Here is a 23,730-nt window from a genome sequence, read left to right as displayed (position 1 = left end):
GAACTGAGGTGTACATTTATATCTGTTAAAGTTTCTCTTATTCTACTTGGCCATTCTTTTCACTTGTCCTCCCAGCTGGTCAAGCTCTCCCCAGAGCCAGCTCATCCTCCAGGATACTGATCATCTTCCAGATACTGAAGTCCAAATAGCAGCTGGCAGATACAGCAGCTCTTCTGAGAGCCTACCTTAAAGCAACTTCCTTAACGTGCTTACTCTCTGCCCTACTTCTCCCGAGGTCATCTTTTTACAGCACTAGCCTACTGTTGTTGCGAGAAACCATAGCAAATGTCACATCAAGGAAGGCAATTCCTCATATTAGGTCATGTTGATAAGATGATGAGAGAATGTTCTCAACCAAGAAGACTTCTATTTCATGAAGGAACATAAACCCCACCAGGGAAAACCCCTGTGGCTCTCATAGGTAGGGCTGGTCTACCTAAGCTATAGTCCAGAGAAGGAAGGCAACATGCACTTATTCATTCCTGGAGGCTGTGTGAGTAGATGTGCCTCTTTCACATCTTAAAGACTCACAGACACTAAGCTGGAGAAAAGTCCCAACCCTGAAGAACTTCTCCAGAATCCAGGTTGCTGAATCTTCCCTGCTGCCTAGAAAGATTCCAAGTCACCTCTTGACAATGGGAAACTGGATAATTAACCACGGGATCTCAGGTTTGATTCTGGTAGGCAGTGTTTCATTTGCTGTTAATTACTCTTAGCAAAGTAAGGAGAGATCATGTTTGTTAATATTTGTAAAGCTTTTTGAAAGGGAAAGATTCCATGCCAATATTAGGCTTATCAAGGCCAGTTAGTTAAAAAGTCAAACTCTAGAATTATGTATGTATGTTTTATATGTTCTTCTTTGTTTGATATATTTCACCATTTCAGAAAAGGAAAAAATCCAACTCTAGAAATTAATTGGTAAAGAGACAATCTGCAATTGTTCATGTTATCAAGCCACAAGTAATTGGAATTTCAAGCAGTTTTCATTTTCTGTCTTCTCTTCCATCACTTCTAACTACTGCCATACAGCAGTCATTTCTCTTCATCCTTCCTATAGTGCTCACATCAAGATTGCATAAAATCACTGAATGTTTGAGATAAAAGTGACCTTAAAGATCATCTGATCCAGGGCTGTCCACTAGAAATACAATGTGAGCCACATATGAAATTTTTGAATTTTCTAATAGTTACATTGAGAAAGGTAAAAAGAAATAGGTGAATTTAATTTCTAGTAGTATATTTTGTTTAACCCAATATATAAAAAATGTTAATATTGAAAATATTAATGAGCTAATTTGTAGTCTTTTATTTTTCCTAGTCTTTGAAATCTGAAGTGTAATTTATACTTAAAGCACATCTCAGTCAGGACTAGCCCCATTTCAAGTGCTCAGTAGCCGCAGGTGGTAGCAGCTACAGCATTGCATGGTGCAGATGGAAACCAGCTCCTTGATTTTACAAGGGAAAATAAGACCCGGATGTCACACAGTGAATTGATTGCAGAACCCAGCTCTCCAGTGCTCAGGCCAGAACTCCTTTACACATCACGTGTGCACAATCCGTTCCTCCTAACACACACCTTTCCCTACTTCATTCTTCCATTTCTGACCCACCCCTGAGCCTGGGACTCCCTGTGTCCCTCCCTCATCGCTTTCCTAGATCTTCATGTCATTATTCCTTCTGGGCTTCTCTCTTTCCTCCTTTGTTTTCTTTGGGTCCCATAGGACTACCCAGGTGCTCCAGGGAAAAAGGTGTCCAGAGCAATCATGTTCCCCTGGAGGGTTGTCTGTTTTGCATTTAGTCAAAGGCCACATGCTTATTTTGGCAGGTTATCCTATGACTTATGTTTTCAACATGCAACGCCCTATATTTAATTCCTTTGTGCTGGTGAAGGAGACAGGGAACCTGGGAATTAGTTTCAGTTCTGCTATTAATTGAGTGACTTTAATCAAATTATTTATCCTTTCTAGACTTTAAGTCATCTGTGTGTGTATGTGTGCGGAGGGGATTAATGAAGTGACTAGATACAAATATGGGGATATTTCTAGCTTTAAAATCCTATGCGCTTTTTATCCCTCTCTTATTTTTTGCTTGAAGAGTTCATTGCCCATGGTGGTGGTTCCACATTTAACTATCTAGCTTTGAACTTCCATCCTCCACCAATCCTGCTGGCAGGCTCCAACTTCTTGCTATCTCTGACATATACTCCTACGCACTAAGTTTTTAAATGAAAAATAAATTACTCAAAAAATAATTTTACTCCTCTTTTCTGCCAGGTCGTCAACTCCACTTTCTTTTCCTTTCACAGTGGAGGAAATGATAGTCAAGGTGGGAAATGGAATTCCCTAATCCCAGATGTCACTATATGTCATCATGCACCTTGCCAACAATTGAGGATGAGCTGACACAGAGTTCTTTGTGTCTGTGTCCCTCTCGGATCCTGAAATATTTCTGCTCCCTCTAAATAAACTTCTCTCCTCTGTCTTCTGAATCTTGAGGATCTGTGGCTTTCATCTCTCTTTTTCCATTAGGATCAAAGAATCTCTGGAAGACACTCAACTCCGGAAAGGGTGTCTGAGCAAAGGATTCAGGAAGAAAATGATTGGTAAATCCAGTGTGCTAATGATGCAACTCTATAGCCAGCATTTTTTAAGCCCTTCCTATGCACCAAGCATTGTATTATTCACTTCACATGTGTTATTTCATGTAAACCTCACAGCATTGCTGTGAGGTAGATATTGTTATTATCCTCATTTTACAGGTGAAGAAATTGAGGGTCAGAGAAGTTAAATCACATGTCTGTCTAAGATTACAGGGCTAGAAACTGGTGGAGCTAGACTTGGAGCCCAAGGAGTTTGACTCCACTATCACACTTGAAATCCCTATGCCATGCTGCTAGAGGTGTGAAGGGTCCAGATCTGGGGAATCTGAATGGGCCATTCTAGGCTTAGGGTCCTCTACCCGTGGGGCTGAGATGGTTCTGATCCATCCTGGGGCCAAGGATATATATTGGAGGCATCCCAGGGCCCTAGAGTCCTGCTCAGTTACAGACTAGCAACTCCAAGCTTGGCTAGAGTCCATTTGGTTGGTCTCCAAGGCAATGGGCAGTAGGTTCCAAATTTCCCCCCTTGCCGGTACAGAGATAGAGCCTAGGATAGACAAAAGCAGTCTTAAGAGCTCAAATTAGTCCAAAGCAATGATAGGTTAATTTGCCAAAACTCTCACAATCTAAAAACAGGAAAATGTGTGTCAGGGTGTAATTAAAGAGGCAGGCCCATCTGGAATGGTTTAGTTCTTTTCAGATGGGTATCGTTATAGATGTTAAATTTATTCTTCGTTTCTTTAGAAATCCATTTATTCACTTACTGCCGTCTTTTAGGTGAATTGGTTTGAATGCTCTAGTCCAGAAGTTGGCAAATGTTTTCTGTAAAGGGCTAGGTAGTACTTATTTTAGGCTTTGCAGGCCGTATGGTCTCTGTCACAACTACTCAACACTTCCATTGACTCATGAAAGCAGCCATAAACAATACAGAGATAAGTAGGCATGGCTAAGTTCCAGTACCACTTTATTTATGGACACTGAGGTTCGAATTTCATTCAATTTTCACACGTCATGAAATTTTATTCTTCTTTTGATTATTTCCAACCATTTAAAAATGTGAAAACAAAAACATGTGAAAACCATTCTTAGCTTGTAGGCTGTACTAAACAGGTGGTGATCTGGATTTGGCCATGGGCCTTGATTTGCTGACCCTGCTTGTTGGCGGCTAATGCGCGTCTTGAAGTGCTAACTCACTCTGAAAGTAAGTTAGATACCAACAAGCTTGTACTCATTTAAAACGAGAACAGATAAACGTAAAATAGCCAAAATGGTGACACTCTTTCCTATCCCTCGTCTACTTCTTCTCATACTCAAATTTCTCTTTACTCTTTGCTTGTTTTTTCTTCCTCTAGGCTGTTTGGTTGGGGCTGAATGTCTTCCTGTTTGTGAATGCCTTCCTGTTGTATGAGAAGGCCGACAAGTACTTCTACACAAGAAAAATCCTGGGGGTGAGTACACCGTTGTGGAGTGTGGAACTCTGTTTTTACCTTCTCTCTGACCCTGGCCCCTTTGAGACCCAGTGCCCTGATTTCCTCTTGGCCTAGGGTTGCCAGAAAAAATACAGGATACCCAGTGAAACTTGAATTCCAGAAAGGCGACAAATTCTTCTTTGGGTATAAGTGTATTCCAAATATTGCATGGGACATGGGTATACTAAAAAATTGTTCCTTTTTAAAATCTGAAGTTCAAATTTAGCTGCGCATCCTGTATTTTTGTTCACTAAATCTGACAGCACTATCTGGGGTGTACTCCCCGGACCCAAGAATGAAAACACACAATAAAGAACACTATTAAGCAGTGATTTTCAAACTGGTTTCCACGGAGACTCAGGCGCCCCTGCAGGGTGTGAGGGGAAGGCTAAGTGGGCAGTGCCTCTGCTCCTGCCCCTACTTCAACCAAAGCAGCCTTTACCCATCTTAGGGACTCGTGCTTGTGATTGGAAGAAAGAGTTTGGTTAAAAACAAATGAGCAACTTGAAAATCACCACTGTGGACTGATCTTACAGACAACACCTCTCTATCAAATGAGAGGGATACTTAGCGGGGGGTCTACACAGTGGGTGGTGCTGCAGAACTCAGGGCCTGCACAAAGGTGGGGTCAGGTCAGAGTAGCAAGACGGAGAAGGCTGGGGAAGTGGCAGATCAAGCACAGAGGGGCAAGGGTTGGCGGTGGGTAGGTGACCAGGAAGAAGCATGGAGATGAGAAAATAGTTCTTTACAGGCTCATTAATCTGGCCACTATCTGATTTGAAAAACAAATTTGACTGCTAACTGTAGTCAGTTATTCAGTAACAGGTGTGGGACTTGGTTAAATCATTTTCATCTTGACGGTGCCCTTTTTGGTTAGCTTTCCACACCTGTAGTCAGTTATTCAGTAACAGGTGCAGTATTTGGTTAAATCGCTTTCACCTTGACGGTGCCTTTTTTTTGTTAGGTTTCCACAAAGACCCACCCAATGTACATGTTTAAAGACAGCTTGACCTTTTTAAAAGTCCTTCTTTTCTTTCCATAGTCAAAGGATCCATGTTGAGATCACGACTAATTTGAATGTTCTGTCCATGGCTTATTTCACCCTGCTGTTTTCCATTTTAAATGCTGGTCCTTGATCCTTCTTTGGAAACTATACCTCCAAAGGAAGTGTTAATTTGTTTTAAAAATAGCTTTTTATTAAGAGAATGATGCAATAAATGTGACTAGTTATTAAGAGCTGAACAGCTTTATGACCAAAAAGCAGCAGAAAAATGAATCATGCCAATATCCTGTGGACATTTTATTTTTAAAAATCCTCTCTATTAAAAAAATTAATTGTAAATAATGCTGCTTTCAGTGAGATCAGACGATCTAGAAGTAAAACGTGAAAACGCCCTCCCATCCTACTCCCCAGAGATAACCACACATTGTTAATAGTTTGGTGTGTGTATCTACATAGACACACTGACATACTCACAAATGCACCAGACATACAGGTTTGTTGTTGTTTTTGAGATAGGTACTATTCTTATTCACTTATTTATTTTCTGTATACAGTAAAATTTGCTCTTTTTTGGTGCACTGTTCATGAGTTTTGATAACACATACAGTAGGACACAGAGTTTTTTCGTTTTAACCAAAAGAGATCACATTGTAGATACTGGCTGGAAATTGCTTCTTACACTTAATGTATCTCAGATATCTTTCCATGTGAGTATGTCACTGCGATGTGCTGAAACCAGCTCATACCAACCTGCAATAGCCAGTTGTGTGCATCTCTTTGCAACTCTGCCTTCAGTGGTGTTCAGTGACATCAAGTTGGTATCTTGAAATCTGTCCTGGTGGGAGTATTTATGTCATGTAAATTGGCAAGTGCTGGAAATCAAGACCTCCGCCTTCCCCTGAAGCTGGTTGTTAAACATTTACCACCCCTACACCACTGCATGTGGCCCTCATCCTTTGAAGAGCGTAATAGTCCATGGCGTTGAGGTGCCATAATTTATTGAATCATTCTGTAGAGTATTTCTTGAATTCATGCTTCCTCTAGGAAAATACAAAGAATTATTTGATTTATTATGAAGCAGAGCAAATAAGTAGCAGAGGAAGGAGTTTACATCCATAGTCAATGAGGCATTAATGACAGCAGCAGTTGACTTAGACATCAGTTAGTGTCGCTGTTGAAAAATCAACATAAGTTGAGATATTTCAATGTGCTGCAATGGGGGAAAAAGATTTGCTCTAAAAAGAATTCATCCCATACAGATAGCCCCCACAGAATATGGAGCTGTGACATTGTAGTCCTACATTTTCAACTCACTTGCCAATTTTAGCTTGAAGAAACCTCTGTGACTCAAATAAGCAAGCTGTGGGAGCCAGTGTGGAAATGCAAGATCTTTGAGATGAGCAGAGAAAATTTACTTCAAAATGGAACAGGCTGTCTCTACCCAAACCAGTCGGAGCGTGACTCTGGAGAGAGAGAGAATGCAGGTCATGTGGAAGAACCAGAAATGGAAAGCAGCGGGGCAGCTCTTGCTCACTGCACCGCCTGACATCGTCAGCCATTATGGACGCTAGGCAGATCTTGACCTGGCTTATTAAACCAATGCCATGTTGTCCTGGGGTTAGGTCGTGTGGAAAAATAGTTTTTGTGCCGAAAAGATTGTTAGAAAAAGGCCGAGAAATTGTTAATTCCAAGACATGTTCTTCCTTTTAGCAAGTCACTGACAGGCACACATGAAAGGCTGGCCAGTCAGCCAAGTGCAAAAAAAAAATTGTGTGGCTGCCGCCACTACCTCCGCTACTGCTCCTGCGAGATTGTCACACTCTATAGTCTGCAGGCCCAAGTACGTAGAGCCAACTCAGAGAGCAGTTGTACAGTTGAAGAAAGAAGTCGAACTTACGTGGAGTTGAGCATGTTCCATCCAGCCTATACATACTCAAGCTTGTTTCTGGGCCAAATACTTCTTTGAAGCACTGATTTCTTGTCTCCTTTTCTAGCAGTTTCTACTGCTGAATCAGATTGATCTGGATGTATGCTGCCTCGTTACCCAAGGAAATCAGTTTGAAATTCTGTTCTTGGAAGTTCTCCCTTTTCAGAACTCTACCTAAGTTTAAAATTTTTCCTCTGAGGGATTCACTAATTTTACCTAAACTTTATTCAGTTGTTAAAGACATCTTAACTATAAGCAGTTACATGTTTTATTGTTTTTATTACATGATTATTACATGCTTATAATTGCAACATTAAAAATACAGAAAAGAGAAAAAATAGTCACCGTCTGTAATTATACCTCTAAATTTATATGCTTTATTTAAAATGCAAATAAAAATACATATGATCCTCAAGATTGTTTTACAAATGACAAATAATAAAATCATAATTGAGCATATTAAGCAAAAATAATTCTTACAAAGTAGTACATCCATAGAATGTATTTGTTAACATGGAATCATTAAATCCTGTTCACTTTCATATTGATAAATGTATAGTCAAACATTTCCAATCCGTCACAGGAATTTCTTAATTCAATATTAAGTTCAGTGAATTTTCTGTGGTTTGCAAACAGAGAGCCTGGACTGACTGTGCTAGCTACTGAGAGGGAGGGGAGGAAGTGCAGCCTGCCCATTTCCGGGTCTTGGACAAGTGGACTGGGCCTGTGCTTAGCTGCTAGATGGTGAGATGCAGCAGCTGATGATCTCTTCTCTTCTCTGCTCTAGTCGGCACTGGCCTGGGCCCGAGCCTCTGCTCGCTGCCTGAATTTTAACAGCATGCTGATCCTGATTCCTGTGTGTCGAAATCTGCTGTCCTTCCTGAGGGGCACGTGCTCAGTGAGTTCCAACCACTCGTGGGTCAACTATCACAATAAAGACAAGGGGCCCTGCCTCCTCAGGAGGACAGCCCAGCACCAAGCCCTGAGGAATGGAAGCCAGAGGTCTCCTTTGGCAGCCAAGGGGATGGGCAAGTGTGAGTGGCATTGGCACGCTCTGTGTAAGACATGTTGGTTATGGGTTAGTGAATTTCATAAAGCTCCCTGGAGACACCTAACCTTGATCACTTTACATTGTAGTTTTGCAGGAGTACCCTGAGAAAGCAACTGGATCACAACCTCACCTTCCACAAGCTGGTGGCATATATGATCTGCCTACACACAGGTAACTGAGGCAAACCACAAAACTGCAGGCTCCTGGGCCTTCAGAGTCTAGTTTCATTCATCCATGCATATAGACATTCAAAAAATATTTATTGAATAATTGGCACTATTTGCCAGGCACTGTTCTAGGCCTATTTTCATGGAACTTACATTGTATTCCTTTGGGAACAGAGTGAATATATAAAAGATCTTAGAGCTCTCTGCAATCAAGGTTCATTGGGCACCTTCTGTGGACTCAGCATTCTGCTAGACACTATATATAGGATTCTCCTTTTCTGGGGAAGGCTGCTTGCCATGATGTTCCCGAGACACCTTTCACATTCTTTTGCATCTTTCCCATTTAGCTATTCACATCATTGCACACCTGTTTAACTTTGAACGATACAGCAATAGCCGAAAGGCCACAGATGGATCTATTGCTTCCGTTCTTTCCAGCTTGTATAATGATAAGAAAGAGGAGAATTATTGGCTAAATCCCTTCCACTCCCCAGACATGGTGAGTTTACTCAATGGCCAAGCATCTGGGATCTGAGCATGAGCAAGAAGGGCATGGTATCCTTGGTGGACGTGGTATCAGGCTGAAATTTCTCCTTTCACAGACAGTGGAGTATGTGACATTCACCACCATTGCTGGTCTAACTGGAGTGATCATCACAATAGCTCTGGTTCTCATGGTGACTTCAGCTATGGAGTTTATCCGGAGGAGTTATTTTGAGGTCTTCTGGTATACACACCATTTATTTGTCATCTACTTCATCGGCTTAGGGCTTCACGGCATTGGGTAAGGTCCTCAAACCCCATCCTCGTGCCCCAGCTCCTGACCTTGCATAGTTTTTTGCCTCAAACCGTCCTTCTTTGTCTGTCTCAGTGGAATTGTTCGGGGCCAAACACAAGAGAGCATGCATGAGAGTGATCCTCGTAAGTGTGAAGAGTCTTTCCAGACGTGGAATGATCATCACCCCAGCTGCAAGAATCCCCGATTTGAAGGGCACGCCCCTGAGGTAAGAACCCTATGGACAGGGATAGACTCTTGTTAGGAGCTGTTATTGTTGTTGCTGTTATTATTACCGTTATTAGCTCAGCCCTGGGCTAGGTCCTATGGAGAATACAGCCACAAGGTTCCTTCCTTGGAGCTCCAAGGAGCTCAAATGTCACTGGCAACAGCCTAGGGAATTATCATTAGCAGGAGATCCTGAAAAGGAAGGACTAATGGTTATTGTATGTTGTGAGACCCTTTCCAAAGCTGAGAGTGCCAGCCCACATTATTGATGGTGTTTACCATGTGCCAGGTTTGCTGCATAATATGGATTCTCTCATTTATACATAGCAATAAACCATGACAAAAAAGGTACTTTTTTGTCTTCATTTTGAGAGAAAAGGACTAGGATTCAGAGAGATGAAAAAAACTGTCAAGCTCTCACTGTATGTCACTAGTGGAACTGGAATTCAAGCCCAGGCCTTTCAGATTCCAAAGATTGTGCTCTTGACCCCTGTACTGTCCCAAAACTTTGCTGTGAAATCCTAGTCAATTTAGTGGGGGAAGAAACGCATTCTTTTTTCCAACTTTATTTAGGGGTAATTGACAAATAAAATTGTATATATTTAAAGTATACAATGTGATAATGATATATGTATACTTCGTAAAATGATTATCACAATGAGGTTGATTAACACCTCCTTCACCTCACAGAGTTACCATTTTTTTTGTGTGGTGAAAATGTTTAAGATCTACTCTCTTAGCAACTTTCAAGTGTGCTACACTGTATTATTAACTATAGTCACCATACTGTGCATTAGATCCCTAGAGCTTATTCATCTTATGACTGAAGGCTTGTACCTTTTGACCGGCATCTCCCCATTTCCCCCACTCCAGCCCCTGGTTAACCACTTTCCTACTCTCTGTTTCTGTGAGTTCAACTTTGTTTTTGAAACACTCTTGAAGTCAGCCATCTTTGGTGTTATAAGAACATGCTTGGAAATTATTTTTAGTAGTGGATGATCAAGAAACTGGGTTCCAGGCAAACTTGAGGTGTGCCTCAGGGTAATTATCGTGGATATTATGGTTATGGGTTCCTCATAAAATATGTTAGATTGAGGAATAAATTGAAGGAAAGGTTGACTTGTGGTGCGTCAATGTGCTCTGAGGATGGTTAAAGTCTTTCAATCACATGCAGAATCAAGAGCAACAGCTCATACCTCATCTAGAAAGAGAAAAATATCTTTAAAAAATCCCCTAAAGTTGGCATTTCAAACTTAGTGGGAAAAAAGATAGATTATTCACTAATTCTTTTAGAATAATAAAATAGCCATCTAAGAAAAAAAAGCTGTTTCTTTATTCCACACTTTACACTAAAATATGGATCAAGGATGAGTGGATCAAGGAGGAGAACAGATTGGTGGCTACCAGAGGGGAAGAGGGTGGGGGGAGGGTGAAAGGGGTAAAGGGGCACATAGGTACGGTGACAGATGGAAACTAGACTTTTGGTGGTGAACATGATGCAGTCTATCCAGAAACTGAACTGTAATGATATACGCCTGAAAATCGCACAATGTTCTAAACCAATGTGACCTCAATAAAATTAAAAAAAAGAAAGAAAGAAATCATAAAAGCACCCTAAGACCACATGGGAAATTTTTTTTCTAATACTGGAATATTATTGAAAATAACCTCTAAATAAGAAAAGGAAAGATAATAAATTTGAATAAATATAAATATCCAACTTTATTATCTATCTATAAATTTTTATGGCAAAAAATCCATCATAAATAAAGACAGGTGACAAATTACTAAGTAGGAAAAGCATTTACAACTCACAGACCATGAACTAATTTCCGAATATGTAAATAACTCCTATAAATCAATAAGAAAAAGCCTAACAACCTGATAAAAATATGTAGAGGATATGAACAGAAATGAAGATATATGTTAATCTTAAATATATGCAATTACACTTAATGTTATTCATAATAGAAGAAATGCAAAATAAAACTACATTAAGATACTTTTGTTTTAACCTAACAGATTAGCAAAGATAAAAATATTTACTCGTGTGCTAGGTTGGCAATGCTCTCATGCATTACTGGTGAGAGCGTCAACGTATGCAACTGCTTGTAAGGGTAATTTGGTAGTATTTATCAAACTTTAAAATTCTACTTCCAGTAATTTATTCTAAAAAATATATTTTCATATGTGTTAAATTTTGTATTAGGTTATTCACTGCTTGATAGAACAAAAGGTTGGAAAGAAGTGCCCATCAGTAGGGACTAGTTAAATTATAGGACTTTCCTACAATGGAATATTCTGCAGTCATTTAAAAGAAAGAGGAATCTCTTATATGTACTCATATGGACCGGTCTCTAAGAGGTTAAATGAAAAAAAGGCAGGGCAGTGTGTATAGTCTGCTACCATTTTCACTTAATGCAATATTATCACTTAAATGCATGTTCTCCAGAAGGATTCACAGAACAGTAACATTGACTGCCTCTGGCAGCAGGGGGACAGGGATGGAAGGGAGATTTACTTTTCATTGTATACCCTTTTGTTCTTTTGAATTGTGCGCCGTGTACATGTATTAGCTACTTAAAAAATAATTTTAAAGGACATGCCTGGCATATGTTAACAGCACATTTCATTCCTAAAGTCAGAGGAACTTATAAGCTATATCCAAAGACTTGCTATATTATTTGACCAGTAGACGAGAGGCCCTTAAGGGCAGGAAGCTATAAAGCTTGATCAGCCCCTTACTAGCTAAGGCGGTTAATCCCCTGTTTTACCTTGCACTTCAACTTTTGTCTTGTTCCCATCTATTACCTGAGATTAGGTATATTTGGCCTATTTGAAGGACTACTTACAACTCAGAGGTTGCTTTGATTGGTCACACAATAAATACCCCAGTTTTGCAATCTGTTTGAGTGTATTGATTTGTTTCTTCCATAAACATTAAAAAAATACTCTCTCCATATTCTCCCCACTTAAGAATTATAGAAATAATACATGTTTATTGTAGAAAGTTTGGGAAACACAGAGAAATGTTTAAAAGAAAGTGAAAATTTCACAGAATTCTACCACCCAGAGGTAATAATTTTTTCCCCTTGATCTATGTCATGGATGCTTTCCTCTGTTATCAAATATTCTTCTGAAACATTTGTTCTCAAAACCTGTATGGTATACCATTTTTGTCATTGTTTTCTACATGGTCATTTTTTAAATTTTATTGATGTCATATTGGCTTATAACATTGTGTAAATTTCAGGTGTACATCATTATATTTCAGTTTCTGTATAGACTGCATCGTGTTCACCACCAATAGTCTAGTTTTTCTCCATCATCATCATACATATGTGCCTCTTTACCCCTTTCACCCTACCCCTACCCCCTTCCCCTCTGGTAACCTCCAGTCTGTTCTTACCCATGTGTTTGTTTATCTTCCACATATGAGTGGAATCGTGTGGTGTTTTTCTTTCTCTGTCTGATTTATTTTGCTTAGCATAATATCCTCTAGGTCCATCCATGTTGTTGCAAATGGCCCGATTTTGTCTTTTCCATGGCTGAGGAGTATTCCATTGTATAAATATACCACATCTTCTTTATCCAGTCATCAATTGACAGGCACTTGGGTTGCTTCCACGTCTTAGCTATTGTGAATAATGCCACAATGAACATAGGGGTGCATAAATCTCTTTGAATTGTTGATTTCATGTCCTTTGGATAGCTACCCAGTAGTGGGATAGCTGGGTAATATGGTATTTCTATTTTTGATTTTTTGAGAAATCTCTTTACTATTTTCCGTAATGGCTTCACCAGTTTGTATTCCCATAAGCAGTATATGAGAATTCCCTTTTCTCCACATCCTGTCCAACACTTATTTCTTGTCTTGTTAATTATAGCCATTCTGACAGGGGTGAGGTGATATCTCATTGTAGTTTTTTGTTTTTTTGGTGAGGAAGATTGGCCCTAACACCTTTTGCCAATCTTCCTCTTTTTGCTTGAGGAAGATTGGCCCTGAGCTAACATCTGTGCCCTTCTTCCTCTGTTTTGTCTGTGGGTCACTGCCACAGCATGGCTCTGATGAGTGGTGTAGGTCTGCATCCAGGATCTGAACCCACAAACCCAAGCTGCTGAAGTGGAGCACACAAACTTAACCACTATACCACTGGGCTGGCCCCTCTCATTGTAGTTTTCATTTGCATTTCCCAAATAATTAGTGTTGCTGAACATCTTTTCATGTGCCTGTTGGCCATCTGTATATCTTCTTTGGAAAAATGTCTGTTCACCTCCTCTGCCCATTTTTTGATTGAGTTGTTCATTTTTTTGTTGTTGAGTTGTATGAATTCTTTATATATTTTGGAAATTAATCCCTTGTCAGATATGCAATTTGCAAATATTTTCTCCCAGTTGGTGGGTTGTCTTTTCGTTTTGTTGATGATTTGGTCTCTTCAATAAATGGTGTTAGGAAAACTGGACAGCCACGTGCAAAAGATTGAAAGCAGACCATCATCTTATACCATACACAAAAATTAATTCAAAATGGGTTAAAGACTTGAATTAAGATCTGAAACCATAAAACCCTTAGAAGAAAATATAGCCAGTACACTCTTTGATATTGGTCTTAGCAGTATCTTTTTGAATACCATGTCTACTCAGGCAAGGGAAACAAAAGAAAAAAATAAACAAATGGGACTATATCAGATTAAAAAGCCCCTTCATGGCAAAGGAAACCACCCACATGGTCATTTTTATTGACCTTGAGGGCATTGTGGTAGGTGAAATGTCAGACAGACAAACAAAAACACCATATAATCTCACTTATATGTGCAATCTACTAATAAAAAAAAAAAAACAAGTTCATAGATACAGAACAGATTGGTGGTTTCCAGAGGCAAGGGGTGGGGAGAGTGGGCGAAATGGGTGAAAGAGGTCAAAAGGTACAAACTTCCAGTTGTAAAATAAATAATTCATGAGGATGTAATACACAGCATGGTGACTACAGTTAATATTGTATTGTATATTTGAAAGTTGCTAAGAGAGTAGATCTTAAAAGTTCTCATCACAAGAAAAAAATTTTTTTGTGACTATGTATGGTGACAGATGTTAACTAAACTTATTGTGGTGATCATTACACAATACATACAAATATTGAATCATTATCTTGTACACTTTAATATAATGTTATATGTCAATTATATCTCAAAACCAAACAATAAATAAAAATTAAAATTAAAAAAAGACAGTTGATGTGGGCAACAAAAAAAATCTGTATGGTATACTGTTTTTTTTTTCATTTTTTTCTTAGTAAATAATGTGGCCATTACTATACTCTTATACTTTGTACATACCTTAATTATTACTTTATGCTCCATTTCCTAGAAGTAAAATTCCTGTGTCAAAGAGAAGGAATGCTTTCAAGGCTGTTGGGATATATTGCCAAATTGCTCTCTGGGAAGATGCTACTAATTTGCACTTCCACCAGCTACACATGTGAATATGTCCAATTCTTTGCATCCCAGTCAATGGGCGGCATTATTGTTTAAAGCTGTTTTCCAACTTGAGAGGCTAAAATGCTCTTTTGTTTTGCTTTCTTCATTGTATGTTCTTGGATCCTTTGTGAAAGATTGCTATTTTGTTTTAATATTCATTTCTCTGATTACTTCTGAGGCAGGTTTTTTTCCCACGTTGTTATTAGCCATTTCTTAAATATATATTTTTTCATGTCTTCTGAGTTCAGCTGGGAATTTTTTCCAAATAAGAAGTAACATCAAATTGTAAAATGCCCACTCTCAAGTTTACTAGCCCCATTTCTGCACCTTTCCTCCCCAGAGGTATCCAAGGAGGTTATTTGCCAGAAACAGCATAAGAAACCTCATTGCACATATTCTGATGTATCATGCCCGAGCAATTGTACAAGACAACACATGACTTCGCATTGCTAGCATATACATTTTTAGTAGCTCCTGTGCATATGGAAGCAACCTGCTACCTTTGAGAACTCAGGGATAGGAAGTCTGCTTTTTAAAAAAATGTGTACAAGATAAAAAGTATATTACTATGTTAAGTGTTTTGAGTGCTTGAGAAAAGAGGTGATGGATAACTACCAAGTTTTATATATTGTTGTTACCAATAGTGTCAGCCGCGTGCTTTCCCTTTTTTGATTGTTTTGTTTTTAATCATCTGCTTCTATTTCACATTTACCTTCTCTGTTGGTTTTTCAGATTGGACAAGTTGTTCTGGAAAACAGTCTTGGATTCCTAAAATTATTTTATATATAATTTAAGAATGTATATCAGATATGTATATAATTACCATGTATTTTATTTCTGTGCTTTTCTTTTGCTTCCTGGTGAGAACTGTAAAATTTCAGCAAATGATCTGCTTTATGAGTAACAGATTAGCAAACAAAACCACTGTAGTTTATTCCTTTCCATTTCCATCCTCAAAATTTGGTGAAATTAGTGGCTTAATAATGATAAGCACCAGAGAACTAAATAAACTTTTTATTGAATGAAGGATTGAACTGCTACACAAGTAAATCCTAAACGAGAGATTAATGTGTAACTCCATTCTTTACTCTCTGTGCAGTCTTGGAAGTGGATCCTTGCACCACTCATTCTTTATTTATTTGAAAGGATCATTCTCCGAGGTTATCGCTCCCTGCAGAAGGTTGAGATTATCAAGGTAAAGAATACGTACTTTCCCCTTGCTGGGATAAGACTTCCATTCTTCCTGATTATAGAAATCAGTGGCCATGTTGTCACCCTGAAGGGAATAAAAAAGAACTTGGAGGCCACATACTTCAGTTCCGCCAGCGCCGGCCAGAACTATGGGAAAGAGGGATTTGGCAGAAATCATCGAGCATGGGTCTATGTAAGAGGCTGCAAACAGGTGGCCTGCGCCAGGTCTAGCTCACAGGCATATTTGTTTGGCCCACACTCTGATTGTTTAGAAAGTCGAATTGATTGCTAACATTTAAAAATCTGGATGGCGGCTTTCACATTAAAAAATGGCATTTCTGGCTTCTCTTGAAGAATCAGGCAACCTGATAATGCGGGGTCACGGTTCCGTAGTGCAACCGTTGTCTGGACTAAGTAACTGCTGCCCCCTTTAGAAAGGATTCGTGCTTGCAGTTCACCACTGTCACCAGCCCTCCAGCTTTACTCATTTACTTTATCTGCCTGCCCCTGTCGCCGTTTGGATTTGCCTCCATTGGTCTCTGTGCTTCATTCATAGGTTGTCATGCACCCATCCAAAGTTTTGGAATTGCAGTTGACCAAGCGTGGCTTCAGCATGGAAGTGGGACAGTATATTTTTGTTAAGTGCCCCTCAATCTCTTACCTGGAGTGGCATCCCTTTACCCTGACTTCTGCTCCAGAGGAAGACTTCTTCTCCATTCATATCCGAGCAGCAGGGGACTGGACAGAAAATCTCATAAGGGCTTTTGAACAACAGCATTCGCCATTTCCCAGGTAGGTCCTTGAGAGCAGCAGAGTCCCAGACCGGGAGGCAGACAGGCAGAAAAGAGAAAACAATTCCTCGTTGAACCTTAAGTCTGGTACAATAGAATATGATTAAAATAAGTTGGCAGAAGTCAACTGTGGGAACAGCTATGTATCTGGAAGGATGTTTGAGGTTGGGGTGCAGGTGAGACTTCACTTGCCCATTGTCTTCTGTCTTCTGCCAGGATTCAGGTGGATGGTCCCTTTGGCACCGTCAGTGAGGATGTTTTCCAGTATGAAGTGGCTATGTTGGTTGGAGCAGGAATTGGGGTCACTCCTTTTGCTTCCATTTTGAAGTCCATCTGGTACAAATTCCGGCAGGATGATCGCAAGCTCAAAACACAAACGGTACTCTCCCGCATACCACTTTTCATCTGCTCTGGGCCTACCAGGTCCATTGCTTTCAGGGCCTAAGCTCTTTACAATGGATAAGAGAATAACCACCACCACCCCCCACCCCCTGGAGTTATGAGAGTGAGTGATCACTTCTCTCTGCCGAGGTGTCTGCTTCTACAGATTTATCACAAGAACAGGGTCTTCATTTTCAATTTGGAGTTTAAAATCACCTTGAACCAAAGATCATGTTGGAGGTTTCTTTCCATAAGGGAAGTTGTCAGGACTCTGGACACTCATGCTGCTTAAGGTCTGCGGCTCTGTAGAGGTGATTTTTCAGGTCACCCTTAGACTTCATCAACAAATGTAGAGCATATAAACATAATCACGTCACCACAGCGCACATCGTAAGGGGCACTTAATAATGTTACGTTCTCTCTTGCTGATTCCAGATCTATTTCTACTGGATCTGCAGGGAGACAGGTGCCTTTGCCTGGTTCAATGACCTATTGGCTTCCCTGGAACAGGAGATGGAGGAATTAGGCAAAGTGGGTTTTCTAAACTACCGTCTCTTCCTTACCGGATGGAACAGCAACATCGTGAGTCCAAACAACAGGCTAATTCCCACGTTAGATGCAAGATGAATTTTGGACCAAAGATAGAGCATGCTGATTGGAAATAATTTCTTATGATTTTCTACCTGCCCTCACCCTCACACCCAAGTTTAAAAGTGGCTGAAGGGAGAGACAGCTATAGAACTGCTTTTTCTAATTTCTTATTTCTCTGACTCCAGGCTGGTCACGCAGCATTAAACTTTGACAAGGCCACTGACATCCTGACAGGTCTGAAGCAGAAAACCTTCTTTGGGAGACCTATGTGGGACAATGAGTTTTCTGCAATAGCCACTGCCCATCCCAAGTAAGTGTATGCTCCTCTAGTTAGTTGAGTTTGCAGAGTTAGGGTTTAGGAAATGTCTTACAGCACCTTGAACACTCTTGGGAAAAGATCTCTGGGGCAGAAAAGTTCTCTGGGGCAGAAACTTTTTGCACCAGCTTAGATTCTTGCTTAAAACTGAGGAAATTTCATCTAGGGTTTTAGCCAAATAAGGGTCATGATATTGTAATTGATGAGAAGATATTTGATGCCCCAGCAAGCCCTCATTCAAACAGTGAGGCAAGGAGACTCAGTTTCAATCTGTATTACCAAACACACTAGAGAACTGGAACAATTCAAATGCGTTGGTTTTGGCCTTAATGACCTCTACTTAAAGTAACAAGGGTTTGGAGTGTATCACCTAATTAACTGATGACCTGACCTAGGTCTTTCTGGAGGGGTTTTGAAGCATGCTGGAGCATAGAGGAAAACCTGGTGCCAGGAAATCAGCCATCCCGTTGGGAAGGAGGTTAAGCTGATCGTGTTAGAGAAATTCCTGGAACAAGTTACCAGGTGAAGATCAATTCATTTCCACAAACATTATTTGTTACCTTCCATAAGCTCAGCACTCACTATTCTAGAAGCTTTGGAGGATGAAAGAGAAATAGCATATGGTTCTCGCCATCAAGGAGCACACATTTTAATAAGAGATGCATACCATCAATTCAAAGCAGAACGATGCACTCCATGAAACAGGTACATGGACATCAAGGGAAGGAAAGTCTATGCCCTCGTGGGGTGATCAGGAAAGGCTTCACGAGGGCAGTGGTGAGAACACGTGGTGACTCAGATTCAGATGATTCTAGATTCTAATGGTAGTTCTGACACTTTCTAGTTCTGGGACCTTGAGCCAGAAACCCCCCTGATCTTCAGATTTCTCATCTGTAAAATATGGTTTATGTTGGTAGGTGCCTGCTCTACTCACTTGCAGGATTGTCATGAATATTAAGCAAGACAATATATAAAAATGCTCTGTGAACTGTAAAGCAGCATATAAGCAAAAGAGACAATGTTAATTATTGTGTCAAGTTGACCATAGTAGAAGTTGTGAGAATGGATGAGGTTGCCAGGAGAGAGAGAGTGGCAGAGGACAGAGTATTAAGGAATGCTTACATTACGTGGGAAGGGAGAAAGGTGAACCAGGGACAAGCAGGAGAACGTGGAGACGCGGCGTCACAGAAGCCAAAGAAGGCACTATTAGAGAAGTGTGGTTAACAGCGTTGAAGGAGTGGCAGGTCCAGGAAATGTTTATTTAGCGTAAGGGCAATCTAAGCATTTTTATAGACTGAACAGGAGCCAGTAGATAGGAATAAAGTAAATATACAAAAGGGGACAGAGGGCTAGGATAGCCATAATAAAAAACAGGCAATAAGAGCTGGCAAGGAATTGAAGAAATTGTAGGAGGGTTCCTCCTACATTGTTTGTTGGAATGTAAAACATTGCAACACTTTGGGATAAGCGGCAATTCCCGCAAAATAGTAAATGTAGAGTTACCACATCACACAGCAATTTCACTCCTTATTCCCAAGAGAAATGAAAACATATGTCCACACAAAAACTTGTACGTGAATGTACGTAGTGTAGCCAGAAAGTGGAAACAACCCATGTCCATTAACAGATGAATGGATAAACAAAATGTGGTCTATCCACGCAATGGAACATTCCTCAGCTGTAAAAAGGAATGAAGTGCTGATACTTGCTACGGCATGGATGGACCTTGAAAACAGTATGTTAATTGCAGGAAACCAGACACAAAAGGCCACATATCATATGATTCCACTTAGACGAAATGTTCAGAATAGGCAAATCTGGAGACAGAAGGTCAATTTGATTGTCTAGGGCTGCGGGTGCAGTTGGGAGGAGATAGGAAGTGACTGCTAACGTGTATGGGGTTTCTTTTGGGGATGGTGAACATGTTCTCAGATTCGATAGCGGTGATGGTTGAACAACGTTGTGACTATACTAAAAAGCACTAACTGCACACTTTAAAAGGGTGTATGTTATGATCTGTGAATTCTATCTCAATTAAGTAAAAAAGAGGGAAGCGGAAGGTATGAAAGAAGGAAGGAAAGGGTGAGACCCAGAGCATAGTTAGAAAGATTATCCTTGGCAAGAGAGACCACCGCCTCTTCAGTGTGAGAAATTTTGAAGCAGGGATAAGTGCATAATGGATGGCTTTAATGGCACCTAACACGTACTCATTTGCTTTGTGCCAAGGATTTTTCTAATTGCTTCATCTGTTTTTTGTTTAAACCTCAGAACAACCCTATGAGGTGGGTACTGTTTTTATCTCCATTTTACAGGTGGGAAAACTGAAACAGAGAGGTTAAGAAACTTGCCTGAGGCGGCATCCCACATGCCACAACTAGAAGGACCCACAACTAAAAATACACAACTGTGTACCGGGAGGCTTTGGGGAGAAAAAGGAAAAATAAAATCTTTAAAAAAAAAAAAAAAAACAAAGAAACTTGCCTGAAGTCACACAGCTGGGACAAGTGTCAGAGCTGGGATCTGAACCCAGATAGCCTGGCTCGAGTCTAGCACTGAACTACCACACTGTACTACACCTCCTGAGTGTCTGTTCTCAATAGCATAGGAAAGGCTGAGTGCTGAGTGATAAGGGCTGGGGGCACATTTGGGGCTTGCAAGCAGAAAAGGTAAGAAAACTACCCTGAGGAATGTGAGAGGGCGTCAACAGGGGATTTTTGTGCAAGCTTGCTGGGAGTAGCAGAGGCCTAGCAGAGGCCCTTTCTCCCTTCCCACCAAGCACATCAGCAGCCTCGCTGAATTCTTGCCCTCACTATTGTTCTATTCTTGCAGGTCTGCGGTGGGAGTTTTCCTATGTGGTCCTAAGAAAATGGCAAAGAGCCTGAGCAAACGCTGTCGCCAACACTCCAGTCTGGATCCTAGGAAGGTTCAATTCTACTTCAACAAAGAAAACTTCTGAATTATAGGAATAAGGACGGTAATCTGCATAGTCTCTCCTTTGTATCTTCAACAACTTACTTGGTCTGATCAGGTTTGGGCAGCTGCCACTGAGGGATAATAATGTGCCTCTCAAGCCTTGAGTCCCTGGCATTCTTTTTGAATTGGATTCAACTTTGTCGTCACCGAGCTTTCACGAACCTGAGAACACCAGGAGTCACGATAATCCAAAGCCCATGGATCCTTTCTTGGGAAAATAACTGTAAATCCTTTTGGAATGCCATGACCGCAGCAAGGCCTGCTAGTAGAGGAGGTTGACAGACAATTTAAGCCGAGGTGATTTTGTTGATTCTAAATGTTACCATCTCCTGGACCTGGGGTCATAATCTCCCCTCCCACCCACAAAGAAGATTTCTAAGCAGGATGATTTTTTTAAAATAAAAATTTATTGAAGAATTAACGACACAACATAATAAGCATAAATAATAAAATAACGAACATAAGATTACCAAGAACCCCATCCCTATGTAACACTATGTACACTCTATTATGTTCAACATGGTCTTATCCAGTGAGAACAGCAAATTATGCTTTACTCACGTTTCCTTGTCAAAAAATGAAGGATTTTCTTCTTTGCTTAACAAATGAGTCTTTTGTTACTTTATCTGGACTCTCCATTTGGGAAAGAAAATCTTGCAAATATGTTAATCATAATTGAAATTGTATTAGAAATGAAACCTATATTGTCATTAGCTTGCATTGTTCTGTTGAAAATTGTGAAAACGTGAAATCCATCTTAGGATGACTTATTTAGTCAACAGGGGCTCTTTATCACCATTTTTATTAAGGGGGTTTATTAATGCCTAGGTTTAAAAAAAGATAATTTAGAATTTTGATAACATTTCTTGGGCTCCTCCCTATTCACTAAAGAATCATTCACCTAATGACATAAACAAAATGCCTTTTCTTTCTCCTATCAAAATGCTTTTATTTCTCCCATCCAGCTGGCTCTGGGATGTTAGTAGTCACAGTGAATCAGGAGGAGGAAAGAGGACCGGGGCCCTTAAGAGGAGAAAACTCACACTTCATTGTGCCCAAAGACAATTCGACTCATCAATTTATAACAATGTTTCTACTGAATTAGCATTATAGCACCTATTTCTCTACTACGAAGTGACCAAGAATGAATAAATGGTTGTTTCTAATTATCCAGAAACATATATGACTTGAAGGATTAGTAAGATCGATTTTTTTCAGTCACTAGTTTAACAAGGTAAAGGCAGGTCACGAACTCACGGCAGCTAATTGTGTTTCACTTACTAATTAGACATCGGTAAAAAATACTAATGAGTTTCCATAGGAATAGATTGGGATACCCTGCTGTTGCCAATTTTCCAGATTTTAGCTAACTAAATTAAATTTAATAAGGTTTTAGGAAAATGCACAATGGAACCTTGACAGTATGGTTCCTATTAGACAACTGCTGACCAAATGATAATTTGATCTTCGACGACTTTGATTTGGAATCTTAGTGTTCCTTGAAACTTATGATAAGTTCCTAATGAGAAAGGTTTCACTCTTGGTCTCAATGTCTAAATGTATTGACACTTCAAGATATGGCTGACTGCTGCTAAAATCAACATATCGCGGGCTAGAATATTCATGGAAGCAAGCAAAAAAGGTAATGATAATAATAAATCCTATACATGATCAACATCCATGCCTGAACTGGGGATGAGCAGGATACCCAGAAAGCTCCTCAGCTGTTTTGAGCATGTTTTTCTTCCTAGGACGCAATATGAAGTATCTTATTCAGCCAATTTTGTAAATGTTTATGTATCAGAATAGAAAATCCCTCAATTTCAATGCCTCTTATAAAAATGATTATCTTTGCATTCTTTCGCTTGACATGTAAGCAATATGCTATTACATTCTCTAAGCCTATGGAAGGCTTTTAATTCACTTGACCATAATCCTAACCCAGAGGATAGGATTCTGAGAATATAAATAGGCTCAAGAGTAGTTCCAGTGGAACTTTACTAATTATTAAGGCACCTCTTAACCTCTTGAGGCTGGCCTGATGGAGGGAAAACATGTTCCTCCTTAACGCCACCATGAGAGAGAATACTAGGCTGGAAGAGCCATAGGTTAGAGCTCGTGGCACTAATTATGTTCATACCTATCTGCAAGGAAGCAAACAGGGGCAGGCCTAATGGGCAATCTGACTGTGCTCTGCATTTGGTCCACTTCAAAAAATGAGAAGAATGTAAAAGTCTTAGGGTTTTCTCCTTTAACTTCCCAGAATAAATTTGGTTACAGGGTAGAGCTACAGGTTAGTGAAATCTAGAAGATAGGATGAAATGTATTTTGCTCATTTGATTTCTGTTCCGTTTTTATTTCATCTTGAACATGTGAAAAATTAGTGGCTTTTTTACCTTTTAAAGTTGACTATCCAGACTGAAGAATTTTAGAACAGATAGGTAAAGGTCAACAGTCTTGTTTTGTTGACACACTCGAACCAGTGCCACTACATCTTTGTCTTGAATTCCGAACTATGCACATGAATAGACCTGCTACTGACGTAAAAATGCATTTTGATATTTGGATTTTTCTAAACTAAATTACACTGCTCTGCTAGGCGCTCTGCTTTGTTGGGCTTCTAACCATTTTATAGCTCTAAGCAGGTGCTATTTTCTCCCAGTAGACTCAGAAGTTCTAGCAAGTTCTCAAAGGGCAAATCTTATTATGCCTGCTGGAAGCAAACTAAGCAAAAACTAAGTTCCAGAAAACACTGCTTCTGAGAAATTCTCAAATATCAAAGAGGAATAAA

The 23,730-nt window shown here is 39.9% G+C and overlaps 1 protein-coding gene across 2 annotated transcripts; it reads left to right on the top strand.

Moving 5' to 3' along the window:
* Positions 1 to 560: 560 nt before the first annotated feature.
* On the top strand, positions 561 to 22,131 carry NOX1 (NADPH oxidase 1). 2 transcript variants are annotated; one of them, XM_001914728.6, is made up of 13 exons: positions 561 to 680; positions 3,952 to 4,047; positions 7,786 to 7,896; positions 8,136 to 8,220; positions 8,564 to 8,715; positions 8,819 to 9,000; positions 9,088 to 9,220; positions 15,796 to 15,891; positions 16,444 to 16,679; positions 16,895 to 17,057; positions 17,495 to 17,641; positions 17,836 to 17,960; positions 20,796 to 22,131. In XM_001914728.6, the coding sequence occupies exons 1-13, from the start codon at positions 636 to 638 to the stop codon at positions 20,920 to 20,922; spliced, it is 1,698 nt and encodes a 565-aa protein (XP_001914763.3). In that variant the 5' UTR covers positions 561 to 635; the 3' UTR covers positions 20,923 to 22,131. The 2 variants fall into 2 exon arrangements, with proteins under 2 accessions (XP_001914763.3, XP_070113978.1); XM_070257877.1 differs by lacking the exon at positions 561 to 680 and adding an exon at positions 3,561 to 3,800.
* Positions 22,132 to 23,730: the final 1,599 nt, after the last annotated feature.

Source organism: Equus caballus, chromosome X, assembly GCF_041296265.1.
Source record: "Equus caballus isolate H_3958 breed thoroughbred chromosome X, TB-T2T, whole genome shotgun sequence".
NCBI classification, from domain to species: Eukaryota; Metazoa; Chordata; class Mammalia; order Perissodactyla; family Equidae; genus Equus; species Equus caballus.
This window is presented reverse-complemented; position numbering and strand designations above follow the sequence as displayed.

What these genes read in the sequence shown, in the direction of transcription:
- NOX1 (XM_001914728.6), top strand. Translation starts at nt 636, where the DNA reads ATGGGAAACTGGATAATTAACCACGGGATCTCAGGTTTGATTCTG. An exon ending in ACACAAGAAAAATCCTGGGG is followed by an intron (nt 4,048 to 7,785) that starts GTGAGTACACCG and finishes TCTCTGCTCTAG; the next exon opens with TCGGCACTGGCCTGGGCCCG. An exon ending in GCAAGCTCAAAACACAAACG is followed by an intron (nt 17,058 to 17,494) that starts GTACTCTCCCGC and finishes TGCTGATTCCAG; the next exon opens with ATCTATTTCTACTGGATCTG.